This window comes from Protomyctophum parallelum, assembly GCF_964188405.1.
Source record: "Protomyctophum parallelum genome assembly, chromosome: 18".
NCBI lineage: Eukaryota > Metazoa > Chordata > Actinopteri > Myctophiformes > Myctophidae > Protomyctophum > Protomyctophum parallelum.
The window spans coordinates 8,369,981-8,392,338 of NC_139716.1; the positions used below are offsets into that span (position 1 = coordinate 8,369,981).

The following is a 22,358-nucleotide window of genomic DNA, read 5'->3' on the forward strand; positions in this document are numbered from 1 at the left end:
GAATTTTACGCTACCAATGAATTTTTCTCTCTTTTTTTCTTACATAAAATAAAACATATTACGAATATGACCTTTATACGAGACCAATAATGCTTTTTTTAAATTCATGTTTATTGATTTCTCGTATATGAGTGTTCATTACTACTATTATAGTATTATACTATTATTAATAGTGGTATTAATATTAGTAGCAGCGAGTGTGCAATGGACAAAGTGCAGTGGACAAAGTACCATTAGAATGTGTTATACCTCTAACACATTCAGATCATGTATAAATGGAGATGACCGCTGAACATTTTGTCAGTCTATTGACACAGAAACGAGCTACGGCTGCGTGTCAAATGACTTTTTAATTGATTGCAATCCTAAAGCCCGGTCCGGACCGAAAGATTTCCAATGAGGGTGTCAGCGCGGCGCCGAGGTACTTTCCTCCAGTCCAGATCGGGTCAATACTGACATTAACTGTTGGCCACTCTGCAATGCATAGACTAATAACCATATTAAAATTGGCCCGGTATGATTTTTTTTCCATAAATGAATGGCCTACTTTATCCCATTCTGAACGGGCACCCATTTTGGTGTCAGCATCATGTTGTGCTTTAGCTATTGAAAAATAGCAGATCTACAAGCTCATATCGCGCCACCGAGTGGCGCGATACGAGCTTGTAGGTCTGCTATTTTTTGAAAAATCGAAGAACGACTGACATTTTTAGAATCTGATCTCAGGTCAGAATGGGTTAATCAGACCAGTGTGTGTCCAGTGGAAACCTCCGTATGAATCTGATCTCAAGTCAGAATGGGTTATACCTCATCGTGTGTACAGTGCAGCGCAATAGTAGCAAAAAATAGCTGATGCCTGTCTGGGTCAATGACCCAGACAGGCATCAGCTGTTTTTGACCCAGGGTCATACCAAAGACTACACAAATGGGACCCAGTGCGTCCCTGCTTAATTGGCACTCCGTATCAAAGTGTTAGATTGGGGGTAAGTCCCTGTGACATTCTGTACTAGCATCATATGTCCAGGGGGTGTTCTTGTACATCATGCTGCCTCATGTTACAGAAAAGTGCATGCCCTGGTTAGAGTGAAAGGGAGAGTGGGCTGGGCTGGGTACCTGAAAGCAGCTTTTTCTGTCAGTGCTCCATTTGATTGGAACGAACTCCTAGCACTTATACTCAACAATGTAACTGTTTTAATTGATTCTCATCCATCTGTTATAGTTATTTTGGGCTTTGGACACTTTCTGATTTACAATTCATATATTTGATATTGCTGTATTTATCGTATGTTGTTGATTTTGTGTTTTGTATTTCGGCTACATTGAAAATGAAGGGCCTGCCCCTCAATTGTACTCCGCATTCATGGTTATAGAGTGAAAGGGAGGGGGGCTGGGCTGGGTACCTGAAGCATTCATGGTTATAGAGTGAAAGGGAGGGGGGCTGGGCTGGGTACCTGAAGCATTCATGGTTATAGAGTGAAAGGGAGGGGGGCTGGGCTGGGCTGGGTACCTGAAGCATTCAGGGTTATAGAGTGAAAGGGAGGGGGGCTGGGCTGGGTACCTGAAGCATTCAGGGTTATAGAGTGAAAGGGAGGGGGGCTGGGCTGGGCTGGGTACCTGAAGCATTCGTGGGTCCACAGGCGGGTGATGTTGTGTTTGGTGTCGTGGAAGTCTCTGTGCACCCTGAGCAGACCCTGGAACACCTGTACGGACGCACACGGACACACATGAACGCACAGTGGTGTAAAGTAAACTAGTATGTTTACTTAAGTATACATTTGAGGTACTTTTAAGTATACCTGCGTGCACCTTGGAGATTGTACAGGTAGTGTGTGTGTGTGTGTATGCGTGTGTGTACCTTGGAGATGTCCCTGAGGTCCCACAGGTAGTGTGTGTGGTTGGGCGTGGGCAGGAAGCGCTGGGCGACAGCGTGGAACAGCTCCAGCGTGGCGCGGGTCACCACCTGACCCAACGGCTTCAGCTCCTCCTCGAACACCTCCAGCCTCTGCTGCATCATGCTGCCGAACACGTGCAGGATCTGAGCGTCCTGCGGGGGGAGACAGAGAGACTTCTTTTGTTTTTTCACATTTTTTATCCCACGATTTTGTAACCCAGTTCTATTTCGTCCCTGCTGACCGCCAGAGGCGGTGCTTTAAGCACTGAAAGACATCCTTCGCGCATGCGTCGTCGAGTATTGTATACAAACAATGTCAAATTTGACCCCGTGATGACCCGAAGTAGTCTATATCTTCCGGTAGTCTGCAGGGGATCAGTCTCTAATTTTTCTCGCGCGTCGTAGTGAGTAATTTGCACTGGGCTGCGAGGTATTGCTATGCAATACAATATGCAGCCTACGGTGCCTGTACCTGGTCGCCAGTAGTTCCGTGACGGCGTGACCGCCGGTCGGGGTAGCGTTTGTTCGCCCTCCAGGAACTGCGACTATGGATTTTTTATCTCCTCGATGAGTGGAGTTTATTTCGCGGATTCACGTGGACGCAGGAGCGTCCAATCTCTCTCGCCGGTAATGAAGGCTAACAAAACCCTCCCCGGACAGAAGGTACGTTATCGTTTGAAGCGGCGCTATCCCCGCTAAACAGACGTTCACATGATATCATATACTTATCATGGCATAACCTCCTGTGGGTAAAGGCTGCGTTCGCGCCGCCTCCCTGCTCTGCATACGAGGTCTGTTCGACTGTGAACGCTAACAGACGTTCAAATAATACGATATATTTATCACGGCATAACTTCCTGTGGGTAAAGGCTGCGTTCGCGCCGCCTCCCTGCTCTGCATACAAGGTTTGTTCGACTGTGAACGCTAGCGCTTATTATAAGCGACTATAAGACTTGCCGAAGGATAAGAACACTGTCATATTACCTTCGTTTGTTAAACACGCTACTTTTTAAGCTTTGTTTAGCCCCTGCTGTTGATGGCAAGAGCCTTGCTGGCCAAAGCCATATACCGATATTGGCAGCATTCAAGCTTAACTGCTTTTGCGAATAGCTGTATTGTTGTTGTTATTATCAACCCGGTACAGGAGCAGCTACCTGCGTCCTCCCAGGGTATTGATGTTGCTACCAGTATAGTTTGTAGCAAAATAGTATTAACAGCTACTGGTGTACATAGCCTGTCTGGTTGTTAACCCAGCTGGCCCCCAGTAGTGGGCCTAGCTGAAGCTGCTACCAGTATGTCTGGAGCTCAAAGCTCCATTAACAGTTTTTTGCATATACAGTGGGTGCAACTTGGTTTGTTCCCACAGGTCGGATTAGTGCCCCTGGGTACCTGTAGGTCCTATTAGCCAGCTGGTCCCCAGCACAGAGTATCTGGCGCTGCTGACTACAGCTGCTACCAGTAGCTTAAAGTTAAAGCTGTTTATGAACAGGCTATAGCTTGTCTTGTTTTTTAGTAGCCTAGCTGGTCTCCAGCATAGCTCTCTAACTGGCGCTGCTACCTGTAGTTGTAGCCCAAGCGCTTATTATACTATTGAAGATAAAAAGCTATCTGTGTATAGCTTGCCTTACTGTTTGTTGGCCCAGCTGGTACAGGGCAGGCAGCGTATGCGCTCCGCTCCTCCAGCATACGGCCAGCTTGATGTTACTTACTACTAATCGTTTGTTAGCTCAAGCATTTATTAACGGCTATTGGTGTATAGCTTGTTATGTTCATTAGCTGCAGCTGATACAGGCAGCGTACGCGCTCCCTTCCTTCAGCAGGTGGCCCCTATCGGTGGAGCTATCGGTTGTAGCCTTTTCTCCAAAACTAGCTTGTGTCGGTTTATTTAACCAAACCTGGCTGGGGTAGGCAGCGGTAGCGCTCCCTCCTCCCAGCATGAATGCGTAGTAGTGCACACGTGACTAGTGTATTGGAAGTGTCTTTTGTTTCGCTCTGGACTAGCAAACATAAATAATAATGCACTGGAGTTTGGATAAACGTCATAGTGCCGTGATAAACGTTCACATAGGAAACACTACAGCTGCTACATAGCAGCGTCCAAACCTTGACTGAAGGCTACTTTATTATCATAAATTATAAGTAAGCCTCCGCCGGGGGTACAGGTAGCGTAAAGCTCCCCTCCCCCACCGCGACCATGCAGGTCGCACAGTCTATCTAACAGCAACGTTGTGTGCTGTTTCTATGATGCACTTTACATCTGGTTGAATCTCAAAGTGCTACAATGAGCATTTGCATAAACGTAAATGCATATTCACATGCTGCGGCAGGTATAGCAGCATTCAGTTTTTCGATTAAGTCATTATATGCCGATCTAAGTTAAAGCCTCTGCTGGCACAGGCAGCGTACGCGCCCCCTCCCTGCAGCATATGGCCAACACCTAGCAAACCAGTAGCGTCCGCGCCCTGGGCTAGTTGGGACTGGTGTGCACCGGCCGGTCCAAAGGAACCGGTGCCACCACAACGGAGAGCACCCACTTTCGTACCTCGAAAGCCTCTGCTGGTACAGACAGCGTATGCGCTCCCTCAAGCATATGGCCAACACCTAGCAACCAGTAGCGTCCGCGCCCTGGGCTAGTTGGGACTTGTGTGCACCGGCCGGTCCAGAGTAACGGTGCCACCACAATGGAGAGCTCCCACTTTTGTACCTCGTGTGAAGCTCTCCTTCAGCCGTGAGCCGACCTTGGTCCTGCCCCGTGTGCCAGGAGGAAAAGGTCTGACCGCTGACTACAGCAGATCCGAGAGGGCTCAGCTATCTGCGGAGTTGGCCCGCATGAGGGCCATGCTCACTTCAGATAACACCTAGGCACCTCGGAGGGTGCCGAAGCGCCTACCTCTCCGATGCCACAACTGACTCGAGGTTGATGTGCTCTCCCCGACAGCTTAAGCTACGCACTTCCATGACTATGAGGAAGATGCAGAAGGCGGTGCCTCCCAGGCATCAGAGCCGGCCTCCCACTTCTCAGCTCATGCGCATAGCCGTGGAACGCATACTAAAGCAGGCAGTCGGCTCCTCCAAGCGCCTTCTTCTTTGCTGTCTTCGCCGTCCCCCACGCCTGTACCTGAGACAGCTACAGGCCTGCCGGGCGAACGATCAGGGCCTTCTCCCATCTCTATACCGATGGTGAAATCCTGGCAGCCCTGCCCTGATTGGAAAAAGTGTCCTGAGACAACCCGTTGCGACGTGACACTTTAATAGATTTGAACGCACAAGGCGATAAGGGCTGGCCTGGGTTACATGCCAGCCACCAAGCCTGTCATTGCATCTCTCATTGTGTTCCCCAACGAGGCCCGGCGGCAGAACGCTAGGTGACCTCGACCCCAGTGCAGGAGCACAGACAACCTGCTCACTGGGGCCTCCTTTTCACACCTAATAGTGGCAACGTTAATACTGGCTCAGTCACCTTTGGTGTGTCACTGGAGGCATTGGCGTCATGTCCTCAGAGCGTGGGCGGCTGATGTCCATCGTATCTCTAGCCCGTCGCCAAGTCAGGTTTTCACAGTCAAGCTTGACTGATGAGCCTAGGCCAACTCTCCGTAGTCTCCCTGAGGAGCCAGGAGCACTAGGTGGTTCAGCCGGGCGAGAATCGCCGGAGCGAACCATCCAGGGGGGGAAGACCAGGCTGCAGCTTGCAGGCCTACGACACATCCCGCCTCCCAAAGGGCCGAGCTCCAACATTGATGAAATCATCTTTACTGCCCTCGGAGCTCGCGTATCACCGCCGGCCCACACTAGAGGCCAGCGTGTTCCCTGGCATCCCACGCAGGGACCTGACTGTGACTGTGACTTTCCGGGCTGTGCAGTGCCTTCTGACGCCAGCCCCCCATATCCGGCGGGTCAAAATGGCCATTATCAGCAACATGACGAGAGCCCTACTATCAGACCAGGAGTGATGTGTCCTCCTGCCCAAGGGCGCAACAGAGGCGGTATATCCTCAGTCACACTAAGGGAAGTCCGATCTACATACTTCCTCGTGACGCAAGACAGACGGGTGTCGACATGTCTTGAATCTGATGGGACCCAACAGGGTTATGAAGTTCATGCCAGTCTACTGGGCCGAACACGGCAATGTGCTGGAGCGGCAAGTGGTGCGCTCCGCTCTACAGCACACATTCTCATACTTTCGGGCAACACCTCGACTGTGTATCATGTGAGGCATCGGGCAGGGCCACGCTTGCTTGGCTGCTGTAGGGGTCTATGGACCCCCTGACTTGGGCAGCCCCCCCGCCCGACCAGCCTATAGGCAAGTTGTCTGAGTGGAGAGCGGGACTACATGGTAGGCTCTCTCTCCCATCGAAAGCTTCCATGAGGGGAGCGGTACCCCAGCCAATGGTGGTGAACACTAATCAGAGGCTACTTCGGCAGAGCGGAGGTGGACCTCCTCACCCTGGACCTCGCTAACCTCTCTGGCTCTCCCTAACGGAGACACCCAGCCCACCAGGTCAGGACGCAATGGCCCGATGGTTTCATAGAACCTGAACGCCACAAATGGCTGTCAGCCTGCAGGACTTCGTAGGCTTCCTGCCACATAGCCAGTATGAACGGAACGACCTGCATCATTCCTGACACACAGGGCCCTAAGTAGACCACCGCCCACAGGGCACTATCCTCTTAAATGCGCACTGCTAGAGGCACTGCATATGCCTTGTCACTGCCTCTGATACGACCAGCGCCTCAGAGTTACTTAAGAGGGTCACACCATACTGCTGGTTGCCCCCCTCCAGCCAAAAAGTACTTGGTCTCCTCTGCTGAACAGACCTAGTCGGAGGACGCCATGGCGTCTCCCCGACAGAGGTCTCCCCAACTGGGAGGCGGTCGGATATGGCATTCAAATGCTCAACGCCCCCAACTGTGCGTTTGGCCACTGGCGGCCCTGAACCGCTGCCGAGCAGCTGTGTGGAACCAGCCAGGCATGCCACCCTGAATTCAAGGGTGACATCCATGACATCCATCAGGCTACTGTATGATAACCGATGGAACCTATTTCCAACTGAGGTCAGAGCAAAGACCTAGTGCGCTGCTCTGCCTACCTTTCTGGAGTTCCGCAGTCCCTCCTAGACAAGGGCCGATCTCCTACTCTAAAAGCATAAGTAGGGGCAATATCATGCCGATATGCTAGAATCAATCTGGGTGAGTGCTGCCACTCCCCATCCGCTAGACGCGGTCCTCTTACGAGAGTCCTCCGAGACTACTCCTTATGGTTTGGGATCGGGATTCCTCGTGACTTGGCTGGTATAAGTCATTCAGTGCTTAAAGCACCGCCTCTGGCGGTCAGCAGGGACGAAATAGAACGATAGTTACGTATGTAACTACGGTTCTATGAGTCCTGAATGACCGCCAGAGGCACTCTTGTCACTCAGAATCCTCGTGTTCGCGCGAGAAAATTCTGTAGAGACTGATCCCCTGCAGACTACCGGAAGATATAGACTACTTCGGGTCATCACGGGGTCAAATTTGACATTGTTTGTATACAATACTCGACGACGCATGCGCGAAGGATGTCTTTCAGTGCTTAAAGCACCGCCTCTGGCGGTCATTCAGGACTCATAGAACCGTAGTTACATACGTAACTATCGTTTTATTTTCACCCAGTGCCAATTGTCTAATGTAATCCTGGGCGCTACACTTCCTCTGCCAACCTGGGGGGGCAGCGGACTGACCTCATGCCTCCTTCTATGCATGAGGAGTCCAAGCTGCTTCTTTTCACCTGGCAGAGGGGAATTTCCCCGGCCGGACGTAGCGCGTGGAAGGGACACGTTATTCCGACCAGTTCCTTTCCCCTCCATCAAGGCGCCCCGGCTGGCCAGGGGGAGGTAGTTTTAGAGGCATGTTTTTGTGAGGGTATCTACCCTAGGGGACAGGGGGAGAACATGCAAACTCCACACAGAAAGGCCCTATCGCCAACCCCCGCCTCGGGTATGGGCACTGATGACGCGGAGGAGGGAACACACCGCCAGTGCCCACAGCGTCCCCAGCGGGAATCGAACCCAGGACCTTCTAGCTGTGAGGCAACAGCACTACCAACAAGAGAGACTTATTCTAGCTAATATCCACAACCTTTTTCAATCTGTCGAATAATCGAGCAGCATGATTGAACGGAAAACAGCTACTCACACCCATATTGCACTGCTGATTGGACCGATATGTCGGAGTCATAATAGTCAGTGTTGGGAGTAACGTGTTACAGTGGCTGGTAGAGCGGCCGGATGGGAACCACGAGGTTCCCAGTTCGATCCCGGGCTCCCCCAGAGTTAGTGTCCTTGAGCAAGACTCTGAGTCTGAACCCCTAATTGCTCCCGATGTGCAGGTTGGTGCCTTGCATGGCTTCCTCCGCCATTGGTGTATGAATGTGCGTGTGGATTGTGGATGGGTTGAATGTGAAGCGCTGTGCAAAGCGCTTTGGATATTAGCGCTATATAAATGCACCATTTACCATTTACCAAGTACCGGATAACTACTTTTCGTGGTAACTAATAACGGGCATAGTTATCTGTTACCATTCAGTAACACCGTTCTAGTTACTGTGATTTAAATGGGTGCGTTACCTGCGTTACGTTATGTTCTCCAACTGAACTGAAACTATTAATTTGTGCATAGTGCTATATTGTTGTCTATGTAGGTTAAATTCACCCTGTAAGTCATTAAATATGTGAGATCCTGGTCTCTATGGAGGTCACCGAGCACCGCCACCCCCTTTGAGTGTTTGTGTAAACACAAACATTGATGACGCAGGTGAGGACGCAAATTGTGATTGGCCGGAATGAGATGATGTACGTATGATGATAAGAGGGGCTCTTCACTTCAGGTGTGATTATTATTATTATTATTTTTAATTCAAACAGTATACAGCCTCTGAGATGCAGCGGAGAAGTACAGGCCTATAAAGTATTGAAAGATTGAAGTAAAGTAAAATAACCTCACAATTGTACTGCAGTAACAGTAAATGTACTTTCCACCACCGGTTGATGATTTTACACATTGCACAGTGTGACACAAACAAGGCCCTCCAGTTGGAATGGCGTGCGCGGCAGAACAAAAAGCCATTTCACGCAGAGCCACTTCAGCAGACTGAAGAGGGCCCTGGTGAGTGGACCACTGTTTGTTTCCTGAATGCATCACCACGAACGCCTGTTTGCGCACGCACGAACGCACGCACGCACCTACAGCGAGTCACAATGCATCTCATAGAGAGACATCGTGAGCGTGTAGATCTGCTATTTTCATATGGCCAAAATGTATATCGAGCTGGGGGAGTGGCTAATATGTTTGTTTTTGTAATATAAATCTATGCCTGAAGGTGGTCAGGAGACCGAAAGCTTGCCAAAAATAAACTGATTGTGCGCAGATCTGAGTGTGCGGAGCTTCCCTTTATTTTTTGTAATATAAACCTACTAAATAACTACTATCAAATAATTGTAGTGGAGTGAAAGCACTCGCTCTAGGTCGTCCACAGACGAGCCCTCCAATGCCTCTGACACTCTAGAATTTAAAGTACTGGGCATTGGAGATACTCATAATATAGTACAAATACCTCTTTTGCAACCTGAACACATTTTTAATGATGTTTAGGACACAAGAAACACTTTCCTGGGATTTGCATGTGTGGTGGTGTTATGTTTTTTTTTGAAGTGCACTAAAGCATTATGGGCATTGTAGGAATTAAGCTAGTTAAACACATACTTAACCATTATTCTTCTGGCCATAGGGTGCAAATTTCAAATTGTGCTACTGTTATCTGCTGCAAATACATTGAGTGACTGCAGTTTCTTCCAGCGTTGAAATGTCCCTTTAACCCATTCTGACCGGGCACCCATTTTGGTGTTAGCATCATGTCATGCTTTAGCTAATGAAAAATAGCAGATGTACAAGCTCATATCGCGCCACCGAGTGGCGAGTGGTTCGTTAGACCAGCGTGTGTCCAGTGGAAACCTTGTATGAATCTGATCTCAGGTCAGAATGGGTTAAGTATTGAGTACTTGAGTAAATGTGCTTAGTTATACTTTCCACCAATGCCGACATGTCGTCCTCCGGAAGAGCAGTGAGAGAGGCTGACTACACCGCCGCCCACGCACGTGCACTTGTATTGCCATACTCGTGAGGACAGCAGTCGTTTAGATAGGCAGTTCTTATAGGCAGTTCTTATACCAATGCCATTGCATATTTTCTTCATGTTTATGCCTAACCGTGAAACCGCAAAGAACTGGTTTCGGTGCAAGACACCGGGACACAACCAAGTATTAACTCCACCCCTTAAATGGCTAAGCCCTAAACCTAACCTCTAAATGCTTAATCCTGAATCCAATCTCAATCTGGTTTAGGATTATCTATATATTTTTTAAACATAAAACATCAATTTCCCATCACAATCACTATACAATTACAGTGATACGAGTGCACACGTATTAGAGCGCGCACACAGCCACGCACGCACACACGTGCACACACACACACACCCCGGACGACAAGAGGCAGAAGAGGAGAGCTGGAGAGCGAGAGGGAACAAGTGGCGGATGTAACTATACTGAACGGGAAAGGCAGAGAAAGAGCACGACGACAATGAATAAAGACTCCTGGAAAATTGAAAAGATTGAAGGACGAGACAAGGACGAGAGAGAGAGAGAGAGAGAGAGAGAGAGAGAGAGAGGCAGATAGGGCCTATAGACAAACCTGGCTGCCCAGAGAGGACAGGCTGTGTTCTCACTGTAGTCAAGGAGTGGTGGAGACAGAGCTCCACTTCTTGACTAATGGAACTAATTTGTTCCACGATGGCAGCAAAATATGTATCAGCCTGCCACAAAATGATGGACAATGGGTGAACACTATAAGTCTACCACAATTAATAGACCAATGTAATTTTCCTTATGTTTTTCCTTGTCTTGTTTATATTATTTGTTCTGATTCTGAATATGTATGTATCATTTATTATTTTGTTTCATACTGTATTTGTATCATTCATAACTTATTTAATGCTTCGGCAATATAAGAATGCTTGCAAGAATGCTTGCAATGCTTACATACTCAAATGCATAAAGCAACCTTGTAAGTACTTCTGTGTATGGATCGGAACAAAATAGCTTTCTAAAGTTTAAATTGAGCTATGGTTTTGTTATATTACACTTCGTATGAATCAGCAGCAAAATCATGAACTCGGATGATGGATGAAGTTTCTCCATATTTCCGTTGCTACGGCAAAAAGTCGCTGGGGCGTATCCCACCCCTAGCGACTTCTAGAGACTTTTCAAAGAGCCACAATTTACAATTTAGGCATTTAGCAGACGCTCTTAATCCAGAGCGATTTACATTTTGTTTTTGCCTAATGTAAATTGCTCTGGATTAAGAGCGTCTGCTAAATCCCTACATTGTAAATTGCCACTAGCTACTTCCGTTACTGCATGGGGAGTTGGCAACATTGGTCCTGATTGGGCTCATTCTGGGCCCCTCGCTGGAGAGAATGTCGTCCGTGTGCAGCTCATGGAAAAGTAGAGTTTATGCCAGAACTTTCAAATGAATATGAAACGACTTCAAGCCTTAGGAAGTCATTATTGGGTGAGTGCACACGCAGTGCTACAAGTTTAAATGCCGACAAGGTTAGTCTGATAACCGTGCTCGGAAAGATCTATTGCTATTTGGAATACATTAAATGTATTTTAGATCACAGACATTCTAGGGCTATTAACTTGTAAACTGAAATATTCAGATATTCAATATTCAACTAATATTCAAACCATGTATTCACCAAAAAACAACTTACAGTTAGATCATTTAAAAGGTATTTGTGTGTGCTCGTGCTCCGGACAAGTGACTTTTGTGCCCGGAGAAGTGAATAGGAAATTTACGTGCCTCAAAAAAAAAGGTTAATGTCAAGCCCTGGACAGACAGACAGACAAGTAGCCAATCTAATTCCCATCACAGTGTGACGCAATGGGCAGAAGAAGAAATGAAAGAAAGGTGCATGGAGGCCCGTTTATGGAAAAATGATGAATACGGGATGATGTGAGGTGAGGTGATGTGGGCTGCTGTTCAGTCAAAACTATTTTCCTGGATGTAAGACATGACGCACACGTGCGCGTGTGTCCATGTGTTGGGGAGAGAGAGAGAGAGAGAGAGAGAGAGAGAGACAGAGAGAGAGACAGACAGACAAAGAGATTCTGTCGTGTTATCATTATTGGCATGGCTATAATTATAATCACCGGATAATTGCTGCGAGGCGAGATAGAGAGAGCCAAAAAGGGGGAAAAGGGTGATGGAGGAAGGATAATAGCATAATTTGAGAGCATTACCAGGGGCAACACTGCGGCTTAGCAGAGTGAGAGAGCGGTGCATATAGTGTTATAGTCCGACATCCCAAAACTCATTACTAACCCATACCCCAAACCCTAAGTGCACATGGACGCCACGTGGTGAGTTTTAACGTGCCATGAATGTCGGAATAACGAGACATCGGACTAACGCTTGCGCCCCGTGAGCGAGAGAGAGAGAGAGAGAGAGCAGATGGGAGATAAGTGAGGTGAGAAGAAGGAGTTGGAGTTTCTTCAGTGAAATGACAGCGATGCATAACGTATGCTGTGATAATGGCTCTTTATAGTGTTCACTTCCTAAGTTCCTAGGGTTCAACAGGCACACACAGTAACTCTTCCTAGTTCCTACTACTCCCTACTTACTTCACAGGTGTTATAGCTGAAGGCTCCGTTCCATTGTGGTCAAAAAGAGTCAGGGTGCTGCGTTTGATTTTCACTAGGCCTACTTCTTAAATATTTGTTTTCTAATTTCTTAGATTTTCATTAGCCTACTGCTAAATAATAACAATCATCGGATTTGGAATTTATTAATTAATTTCGAAGGTTTTTTGAAAATGTTTTGAAATAGTAATAATTAAAATCTGAATGTAAGAAACAAAACAATGTCACATGCTGCAGGACATGAGGAGAGGAGAGGAGAGGAGAGGAGAGGAGAGGAGAGGAGAGGAGAGGAGAGGAGAGGAGAGGAGAGGAGAGGAGAGGAGAGGAGAGGAGAGGAGAGGAGAGGAGAGGAGAGGAGAGGAGAGGAGAGAGGAGAGGAGAGGAGGTGTCACTCACGTTAGGGAAGGTCATGTTTATGAGGCTGAAACGAGACTGCAAGCGGCCCGAGATGTGACTCCTCCCTCCACCTGGGGGCGCCATGGAGGCCAGCAGGACCATGTCCTGAAAAACACGCACACGCACACGCACACGCACACACACACACACACACACACACACACACACACACACACACACACACACACACACACACACACACACACACAAGAGGAAGGTTAGGTGTTCGTGAATGCAAATACCTATTATAATTTATCTCTCACCTTCATGTCTTTGTACACACTGAAGGTAATTTAGGGGTTGTAATTAAGAGGTAATTAGGGGAGACATTAACGGACTAGGTAACGAATGGCTTAATAACACACACGCACGCATGGACGCAGGCATGCACGCACGCACGCACGCATGCACGCACGCACGCACGCACGCTAACCCTAACCCACACAAACAAGCAGACTCCCAAAACATTGAGTGATGTATTTTTAGGACGTGTCCGCGAAAGTATTCCTCCCAGCTGTAGGTGCAAAACATTTCAGCTCTCGGCAAGCAGATAAAAACGACGTGATGATAAGTTTCCAAAAGTGTGGCGCTCACATTTGTAAAAAGATCAAAGGCATACGCTGCTGCACTCAGGAAATAGAAATCTCTTGGTAGGACACGTGTGGACGGACGGCCCCTTAGAGATCCCTTTGCACTCAATGTTTACACAGCTGTTCTATTTCTATTCAGAAAATGCAAAGACAGTTGTGCTTTCTGAGTTGTGTTTTGATGACCAAAGGACCCCGCCGTTCTGATCCGCGCTGTTTTCAGAAAGATATTTCAGAATAGCCTTCCATAAAGAGACAGTCCAGCGTTGTAATATTAAGCGGTTGATATCGTACATATACTGTAACATGATCTTAAAAAGAAACTACTACCTTCAAGTGGAAATCTCAGAAATTGATTGGGGTTTAATATGTTCCAAGGCACAAACACAAACTATCAATACTAGATTAAGACTAATTCAGTATAATTGGATAATGAGAACTTACATAACCCCGGAGAAAGTAAATAAATTTGACCCAAACATTCCTGATTTATGTTATAAATGTGGGGAACATAAACGTACACTGTTCCACTGCTTATGGGAATGTGAGGAGATTAAAACATTCTGGAGGTCTGTGGTCCATTATGTCTCTCAGATTACATCAGGTCCAGTTCCTCTTTGTCCTAAATTATGTATACTCAGTATTTATCCATTAAATTGTACACTAAATAGTAATGAAAAAATAATGACCGACCTTTGCCTGTTACAGGCCAGACGCTCAATTGCGCTATGTTGGAAGAATGTCAATGCCCCTACGATCGGCTTTTGGCTGAGGAACTTAACAACCAGTGTGGCACATGAGAAACTAACATATGTAATTAGGAAGAAACCTGCGGTATTCTATAAGATATGGGAGAAGTTCTTGGACTTCATTAAGCGAGGTGATATTGAAGAGGCTTTGGTTAATTGGAGTAGTCAGCTGTGGGGTGGGGGTAGGGAACTGTGCATTTGTTTGTTTAACTGTATGTAATGTGTTTTGTTTAACTGTATGTAATGTGTTTTATTTTCGTTTTATTTTTATTTTTGTCATTATTATTTTTGTTCTGTATTTATTGTCAAATCATTTTGTGATAAGATTTTGTTTGTATTTGTGCTGCCATGGGGATGTGGGGGGGGAAATATATGTAAATTGTTTTGAAAATAATTCTTTGTACTTTAAAGAAAATCAATAAACATATGTTAAAAAAAAAAAAAACTACTACAAATACTGTATGATGCTCTGAGGTCCATAACTTGCATCTGAAGTTGTTTGCTTGAATATATACGTTCTGGATGATGCATTCTAACATGCTATAGCACTGGTTCTCTCCTGCTGGGACCAGGGGGGGCCCTTGAGGGAATCCCAGGGGTCACTAGCTAAATCATTGATAGTTAGGAACCAAATGCACCCTTATGGATGGATGGATGAATGGATGAATGGATGGATGGATGGATGGATGGATGAATGAATGAATGAATGAATGAATGAATTAATTAATGAATTAATTAATTCATTTTGTGATAGCACATGGGAGTGTATACAAATGGAAAATGTGTACACTTTCAGAGTTATGGGGGTCCGAGACCCCGGTGCATATCCTTCAAATCAAAATGTTCTATGGTTGATTCAATGTCTCTCTCTCTCTCTCTTTCTCTCTCTCTCTCTCACCTTGATAGCCTTGGTGGTCTGCTTGCGGCGGTCGTACCAGAAGCCGTGGTCCATCCAGAGGCGCAGCAGCTCCAGCGGAGGCTGGGCGCCGGAGGGGTCGCGCGACGCCATGCTGAGGTCGTCCAGGAAGCAGAGCATGCGCTTCCCGCCCAGCGGAACGTACTGGCCCTTGGTCCGCTTCTCCACGCGCCGCTCCACCAGGGCCTGGAGGTCGTTGGACGTGGTCTGAAGGACAGATTCATATGAGGTTTCCACTGAACAACACACTGGTCTGACGAACCCATTCTGACCTGAGATCAGATTCTAAAAAATGTCAGTCGTTCTTCGATTTTTAAAAAATAGCAGACCTACAAGCTCGTATCGCGCCACTCGGTGGCGCGATATGAACTTGTAGATCTGCTATTTTTCAATAGCTAAAGCACGACATGATGCCAACACCAAAAAGGGTGCCCGTTCAGAATGGGTTAACCCATTTTGACCTGAGATCAGATTCTAAAAATGTCTTCTACATGCTGACAGTTTTCTGAAAAAGCCATGTTTCTATGTCAGTGGTTCTTAGATCTTTCAAAAATAGCAGACCTACAAGCTCGTAGCGCGCCAGAGCTTGTAGATCTGCTATTTTTGAGTGGTGCAACCACTCCTACAACCAGGAATGTCCGTGTGTATCATGTATCAGTCATCATGAGCACGAGTGGTGTGCGCATGCGTGAAACCAGCAATGGCCAGCAATGTCCGCGCGTGTTTACAATGCGCGTGCCTGCACAATGCGTGCCTAGCACGTAGCAACCTTAGAGTATATACTCTAAGGTAGCAACACAATGCTGCGTCGTAGCAACACAGGTCAATGCTGCGTGCGCTGCGTGCGTGCGGTATCGCACGTAGCAACACAATGCTGCGTCGTAGCAACACACGTCAATGCCGCGTGCGCTGCGTGCGTGCGGTATCGCACGTAGCAACACAATGCTGCGTCGTAGCTGGTAGATCTGCTATTTTCAACTGTACTGTACTTCAAGTGCAATTTGTTGCCAATACTGTGTGTGTGTGTGTGTGTGTGAGTGAAACAGAATCAAAACCATTGCTTGGGTGTGTTGTGACCCATTGACCCTGTGTGTGTGTGTGTGTGTGTGTGTGTGTGTGTGTGTGTGTGTGTGTGTGTGTGTGTGTGTGTGTGTGTGTGTGTGTGTGTGTGTGTGTGTGTGTGTGTGTGGAGACATGCAAATGTGTGCATTTTGTGCATTTACTGTAAAGCTGTATAATATGAGCATAATTCCATTATATACCTTGGAATAAATTGCTCACACTTCGTCTGTCACGCTAAGCATATTTATTGCTTTCCTGGTTCTAATGTTTTACAACCTGAGGCTAATTTTACAAATACCTTACAGTACAGTAACTATAACAATAAATGTGTAGTTGCACCACTCAGTTCACACGAGTGTGCTTTTCAATAGCTAAAGCATAACATAATGCTAATACCAAAAGGGGTTAACCAAATAACAAACACTCTTGCTTACTGAACTAAATAAAAAACTAGAATGAAAAAACTAAAATGATAACTAACTGAAACTGCATTGTGTGTTTACAGAACTAACTAAAACTAATTATAGACAAAATTCCCTTATAGATTTAGTTTTTCTCGTTACCACGTTACAATTGGAAATGAACTGGAAGTGAAAACACGAATCACGTATTGAGCTTGCAGACACTTGCTACTTTTGTTTTATTTGAATCCTTAAAAGTATCTACTAATGAAATGATTCCCGAGCGCGGCACGGCTGCAGCTCACCGCTCCAAGAGATGGGTCAAATGCGGAGTACAAATTTCACTGCTGTAAAGTGTGTGACAAATCGTATGACTTTGACTTTGATACTGTCTGTAATTATGAGGTCTCCACCCGAAGGAGACGATAAAGACGATGTCAAGGTTCGTAATATTTCTTAGCTTTTTTTCATGCCAAGGACGCCCCACATAGACACAGCCTCTGACTGTGCTCGCACTATTTGGAAATTTATTAAAAATCATAAAAAAAAAATAATAATACAAACTTTGTTGCTATCTACAGCTCCTTCGTCTATTTAACCATTCTGGGCGGGAACCCCTTTTGGTGTTTTAAACATTATGTTATTATTTAGCTATTTTTGAAAAATCGTGAAAATGTGTCGCAAATATATATTTTATTATTATTATAACGTTTTTAACTAAAATCTTGGTCTTCTGAGGGGTCCCTGGAACAACATATTTTTAGATGGGGTTCAGCGGCCTCTTAAATGACATTTTTGGGTTCCTTGAAATATTGAGCACCACTGATACAGAAACGGGTATTTCAGAAAACTGTCGGGATTTAGAGGACATTTTTACATTTCGACGTCAGGCCAAAATGTGTTAAGACACAGCCCAAAAAGTACAATAATGTATTCATTTCCGTTTTCCCCCATTTGGCTGCGTTGTAAACTGGTGTCTAAGCCGATTAAATGCTTCCTTGAACAGCAGCAGTCAGACCCAAAATTCAACTCCACTGGGATCAATGCTGGTGAAAATACTTACAAAGAAAATGTTCTGCTTTGAAACAGTCCTCATGCAAGTCTATACGGTAAAAACTGAAACAGAATTCGCTAATATAGAGACCCACCTCCTGTTCACTGTTATGGAAGGCACTGTGTTCACGTTGCTGAACAAAGCTCTGACTGAAGTTAGCTGCATGAAAAGACACGCGCATGCATGTGCGCGGCCACACGCCCATGCACGCGTGTCGCACAATTGAGTGGAGAAAGTAGAAAGAGAGAGAGAGCGGAGAGAGATAAAGGAGAGAGAAGAAAGGTGAGGAGAGGGAGAGAGAGAGAGAGAGAGAGAGAGAGAGAGATGGATTGATAAGGGAAAATGAGACAAGCCAGGGAAAATGCTAAAGATAAGAGGAGAGTAAGAGAAATTGGACTATTAAAAAAGGGGCGCTGCATGAGTCAGAGATAGAGTGAGGCAGAATGGCACAGAGAGTCGAGAGAAGGGCTGAATAGATGAGCCCACACATAAATAAAGGTTGTGGTGACACAGGGAGAGAGGGGGCGGTGTGGGGTGTGTGGGGGGGGGGGGGGGGTAGCGTCCGGCACAGAGGGCGTAAGATTCATGGGGGGCACTTAACCAGATATATCTGCATGCATGGCCAACGAGACAGATGCAGATGAGAGAGAGAGAGAGAGAGAGAGAGAGAGAGAGAGAGAGACAGAGAGAGAGAAGCCTGCTTTAGACGTAGTTAATTGCGCACAGGTGTCGCGCACCGAAAATAACCGTGGGCTTGTAGATCTGCTATTTGCTGGCTCTTGGGCTAGAGTCTAGACAGAGAGAAGGACAGATCGGAGAGAGAGAGAGAGAGAGAGAGAGAGAGAGAGAGAGAGAGAGAGATGGCACCCGGTTAGAATGACCCCTGCAGGTCTGGGTGTGTAATGGTGATGAATATGGGCGAGCGAGGGGTGAGGGCGGAGGAGGGAGGTGAAGGATGGCGGTGAGGGGTGGGTGAGCGGGGGGTGGGGTGGGTGTACGGGGGTGGCGCCTCCGTCACAGCCGGCTATCTAATAGCCCTTCATCAGCGGACTCAAGACTCAAGACTAATTGCGGGTGCCTTGGAGCCATGCTCGCACTGTAATTGTAGGAAAAGTGAGATGGAGGCTATATGCAGAGCCGCAAGTGCGTGCGTGCGTGCGGCCGTGCGCACACACACACACACACACACACACACACACACACACACACACACACACACACACACGCACATATACACCTGCACTCACTCACCTCTTGGCTAAAGATTCCTGCAGCCGTGGGCGGAAGAGAGGAGTGTGTGTGTGGGTGTGTGCGCTCGCACGCAATGCTGGGGAGCATTGAACATTGAACTGACATACCTGTGAGGACATGTTGACCGTGTGGACGGTCCAGAGGGACGTGTCCAGCCCCTGCAGGACGCGTTGGGCCACCGTGGTCTTGCCCGCCCCCACCGGGCCGGTCAGCAGCACCGGACACCGGGTCAGCACCAGAGAGCTGAGCAGGAAGCTGTAGCGCACCGTGTCCACCGTGGGAACCACCATCTTATAGAACGGAGCACTGAGGGAGAGAGACAGAGAGAGAGTTAGAGTTAGTTTAACCATTCGAGACAGGAACCCCTGTCTAGTTGTGTGGGGCGGCTGTCGCTCAGGAGGTAGAGCAGGTCGTCCAATGATCTGCAGGTCGGCGGTTGGAATCCCGGCTCCTCCTGTCCACATTATATCGAAGTGTCCTTGGGCAAGACACTGAACCCCACGTTGCCTCCAATGAGTCGGTCGGTGTGAGCTCGCCACCATTGGGGTGTGAATGTGGGAAGCGAGGATGCTGGCGTCGACTGTTCACCGCTTCACCTCCCAATGTATGAATGAATGGACCATTGTAAAGCGCTCTGAGCACTTGGAAAAGTGATATAAAAATGCCCTTCTTTATTAGTGGTTGCTATGTACAAATTGTACAGTGCATATAGAAAATTCTACGACAGGTCGTTTCGAGGAAGCAATCTGATTGGTTGAAACGGCTACCCTCTCGTGTAATATTGCTTAAACATGTACTTTTTAAAGTTTATGAAAATCCTGAAAACTTCAGGATTTAGAAGGCATCTTTAGAATCGGCCTCAGGTCTAAATAGGTTGAGACCTGAGGCCGGTTGTACAATTTTTTATTTTTCTGAAAAACTTGTTTCTAAATCAGTGGTTCTCAAACCTTTTCATGTCAAGGACCACCAAATATACTTGCTTTAGGTCTTGAGTTCATGCATGCACACACACACACACACACACACACACACACACACACACACACACACACACACACACACACACACACACACACACACACACACACACACACACACACACACACACACACACACACACACACACACACAGTCGGTGACTCACTTGGCTGCGTAGCGCCAGCCCTTGGGCAGCTTATCTTGAAAAGGTGCCCAGGTTTTGTTCTTGGTGTCAACACAGTAGTCGTAGATAGTGTGCTGGAACGAGAACAGAAAAGATAAGGAGTTCACAACCGACTCGTCTCTACAAATAACAGCATTAATAATAGAGCCAACTTCTCAAAAACGCTCTGACAGATGGTGGGGATGAAGTTTGTATAGGTCAGAGGTTCCTAAACTTTTCCATGCCAAGGACCTCTCAAAGAGCCGATCTACATACTTACAGCGTGACATTTTGTGAGGTAGTAATTCCGCAATTGATGCTATGTTTAACCCATTTTGACCTGGGAACAATTCTACAAATGTCTTCTAAATCTTAACAGTTTTCTGAAAAACCTCATGTTTCTATTATGTCAGTGGTGCTCAACCTTATTCATGTCAAGGACCCCCAGAATTATCTGTATTTGGCGACTGACCCCCATCTGAAAATATGTTTCAGTGACCCCCTGGAAGCAAAGATTTTGGTTAAAAACGCTCTGAGGATTTATGCCTGGAGATTTTTCAAAAATAGCAGACTTATACAAGTTCATCTATGAGCTTGTAGATCTGCTATCTTTCAAGAGCTAAAGCATAACATGATGCTTAAAACACCAAAAGGGGTTCCCACTTTAAGAAAATGTGGACCCCGCCCAACCCTGATATTCAAGGAGAATTCCATACTAAAAGGCTTTCTTACCTTTCTTTGTAGTTGTTACGTCCCCACCAAAGAGGTCCAGGTGTTATTTTGTGCAAAAGCTCCTTATTGGCTATTTCCCCTACCATAAGCCCGAAATGAATTGCATTGAATTGAATGGGAATTGAATGGGGCTATGGGGTGTTGTGCTAATTCGCTTATTTCCATCGCTCAAAATTATAATTTATTTGTATATATCCTCTCTTCATAATATAAATAATATCCCAAGCGGCACACTTTACTACTTCTTTCGATGGAAATAAGCGAACTAGCATAACACCCCATAGCCCCATTCAATTCCCATTCAATGCAATGCAATTCATTGAGGGCTTATGGTAGGGAAAATAGCCAATAAGGAGTTTTTTGCACAAAAAAACACCTGGACCTCTTTGGTGGGGACGTAACAACTACAAAGAAAGGTAAGAAAGATAAGAAAGCATTCTAGCATGGAATTCTCCTTTAAGCACTTGGAATGTAGGAGTTGAGGCATTACAATTCGTTTGGACTCTGTTCCACAGGTCAATAATATGGTGAAAATAGCAGATCTACAAGCAACACATGGACATATATAGGAGGGATGATATGACCCCGTTTTGAGGATGTTGGACAGACCTTGTTGGGAAAGGAGCCCTCCATCTCACGCAGGAAGTTGTCCATCCTCTCTCGGCCTTGCTGGTCCACGGAGGAGCACAGGGACCACACCAGGCTGAAGATGAACCACAGCTCCACCATGTGGCCGTAGTGCTCCGTCTCCAACGGGTTCACCTGGGGGTGGGTGATGGTGGGAACTTAGTACAACCAAGTGCATTTTTTACTTTTACATATTTTTCCAGTTTTTCATGTGTCTATGAGGTGACAGTACTTCATTAGACACCCTGGAGTTGTTTTTATGTGCAATGGTGTATTACGTTTGTATTTAGGGTTTCTTCCTGGAGGCAGAACCCTTGACAGTCAAACGGGCCAATGAAATAAACAGTAATATAGTGACACCACACTATCAGCCCCTCCCCTAAACCCTCCCCCTTTATCATACAACTACAGCTGTGGGCGCAGCTTCAGTTCAGGTGGATCACCACCCACCAGGCAAACCAGGCATACTTAATGAACTGGTGGGCGTGTCCACATAAAAGCATGATTTTAACAAATACTGTACACTTTTTGGAAAAAGTTCTTCCCCCTTATATTGTAATAATACCTGATGGAGGATGGGGTGATAGGGTGGAAAAAAACGGTGGCACTCTATCTTTAAGCAAAAGTATCAATTCTGCAATGTAGAACTACTTCGTTGCGAGTTAAAGTCTGGAATTCTAAATGTACTTGAGTAAAAGTACAAAAGTATTGGCATGAAAATGTACATGAAGTACCAAAAATACTCAGGCACATGGCTTTAGTTCCGACACACGACACCATTATTAGTCCGACATCCTACCTCAAACCCTAACCTA

General features: G+C 46.5%; 1 protein-coding gene across 1 annotated transcript in view; it reads right to left on the minus strand.

The window, feature by feature from the left end:
* Positions 1-22,358, minus strand: part of dnah2 (dynein, axonemal, heavy chain 2) — a gene marked incomplete at both ends in the record, with an annotated part of 126,688 nt that overhangs the window by 97,374 nt on the left and 6,956 nt on the right. Inside the window, 7 exons of the mRNA XM_083789374.1 lie at positions 1,615-1,700; positions 1,856-2,044; positions 13,024-13,128; positions 15,258-15,482; positions 19,151-19,349; positions 20,188-20,279; positions 21,526-21,678. Of these exons, the coding sequence (XP_083645500.1) occupies positions 1,615-1,700; positions 1,856-2,044; positions 13,024-13,128; positions 15,258-15,482; positions 19,151-19,349; positions 20,188-20,279; positions 21,526-21,678 (1,049 nt within the window). The remainder of the gene's footprint in view (positions 1-1,614; positions 1,701-1,855; positions 2,045-13,023; positions 13,129-15,257; positions 15,483-19,150; positions 19,350-20,187; positions 20,280-21,525; positions 21,679-22,358) is intronic.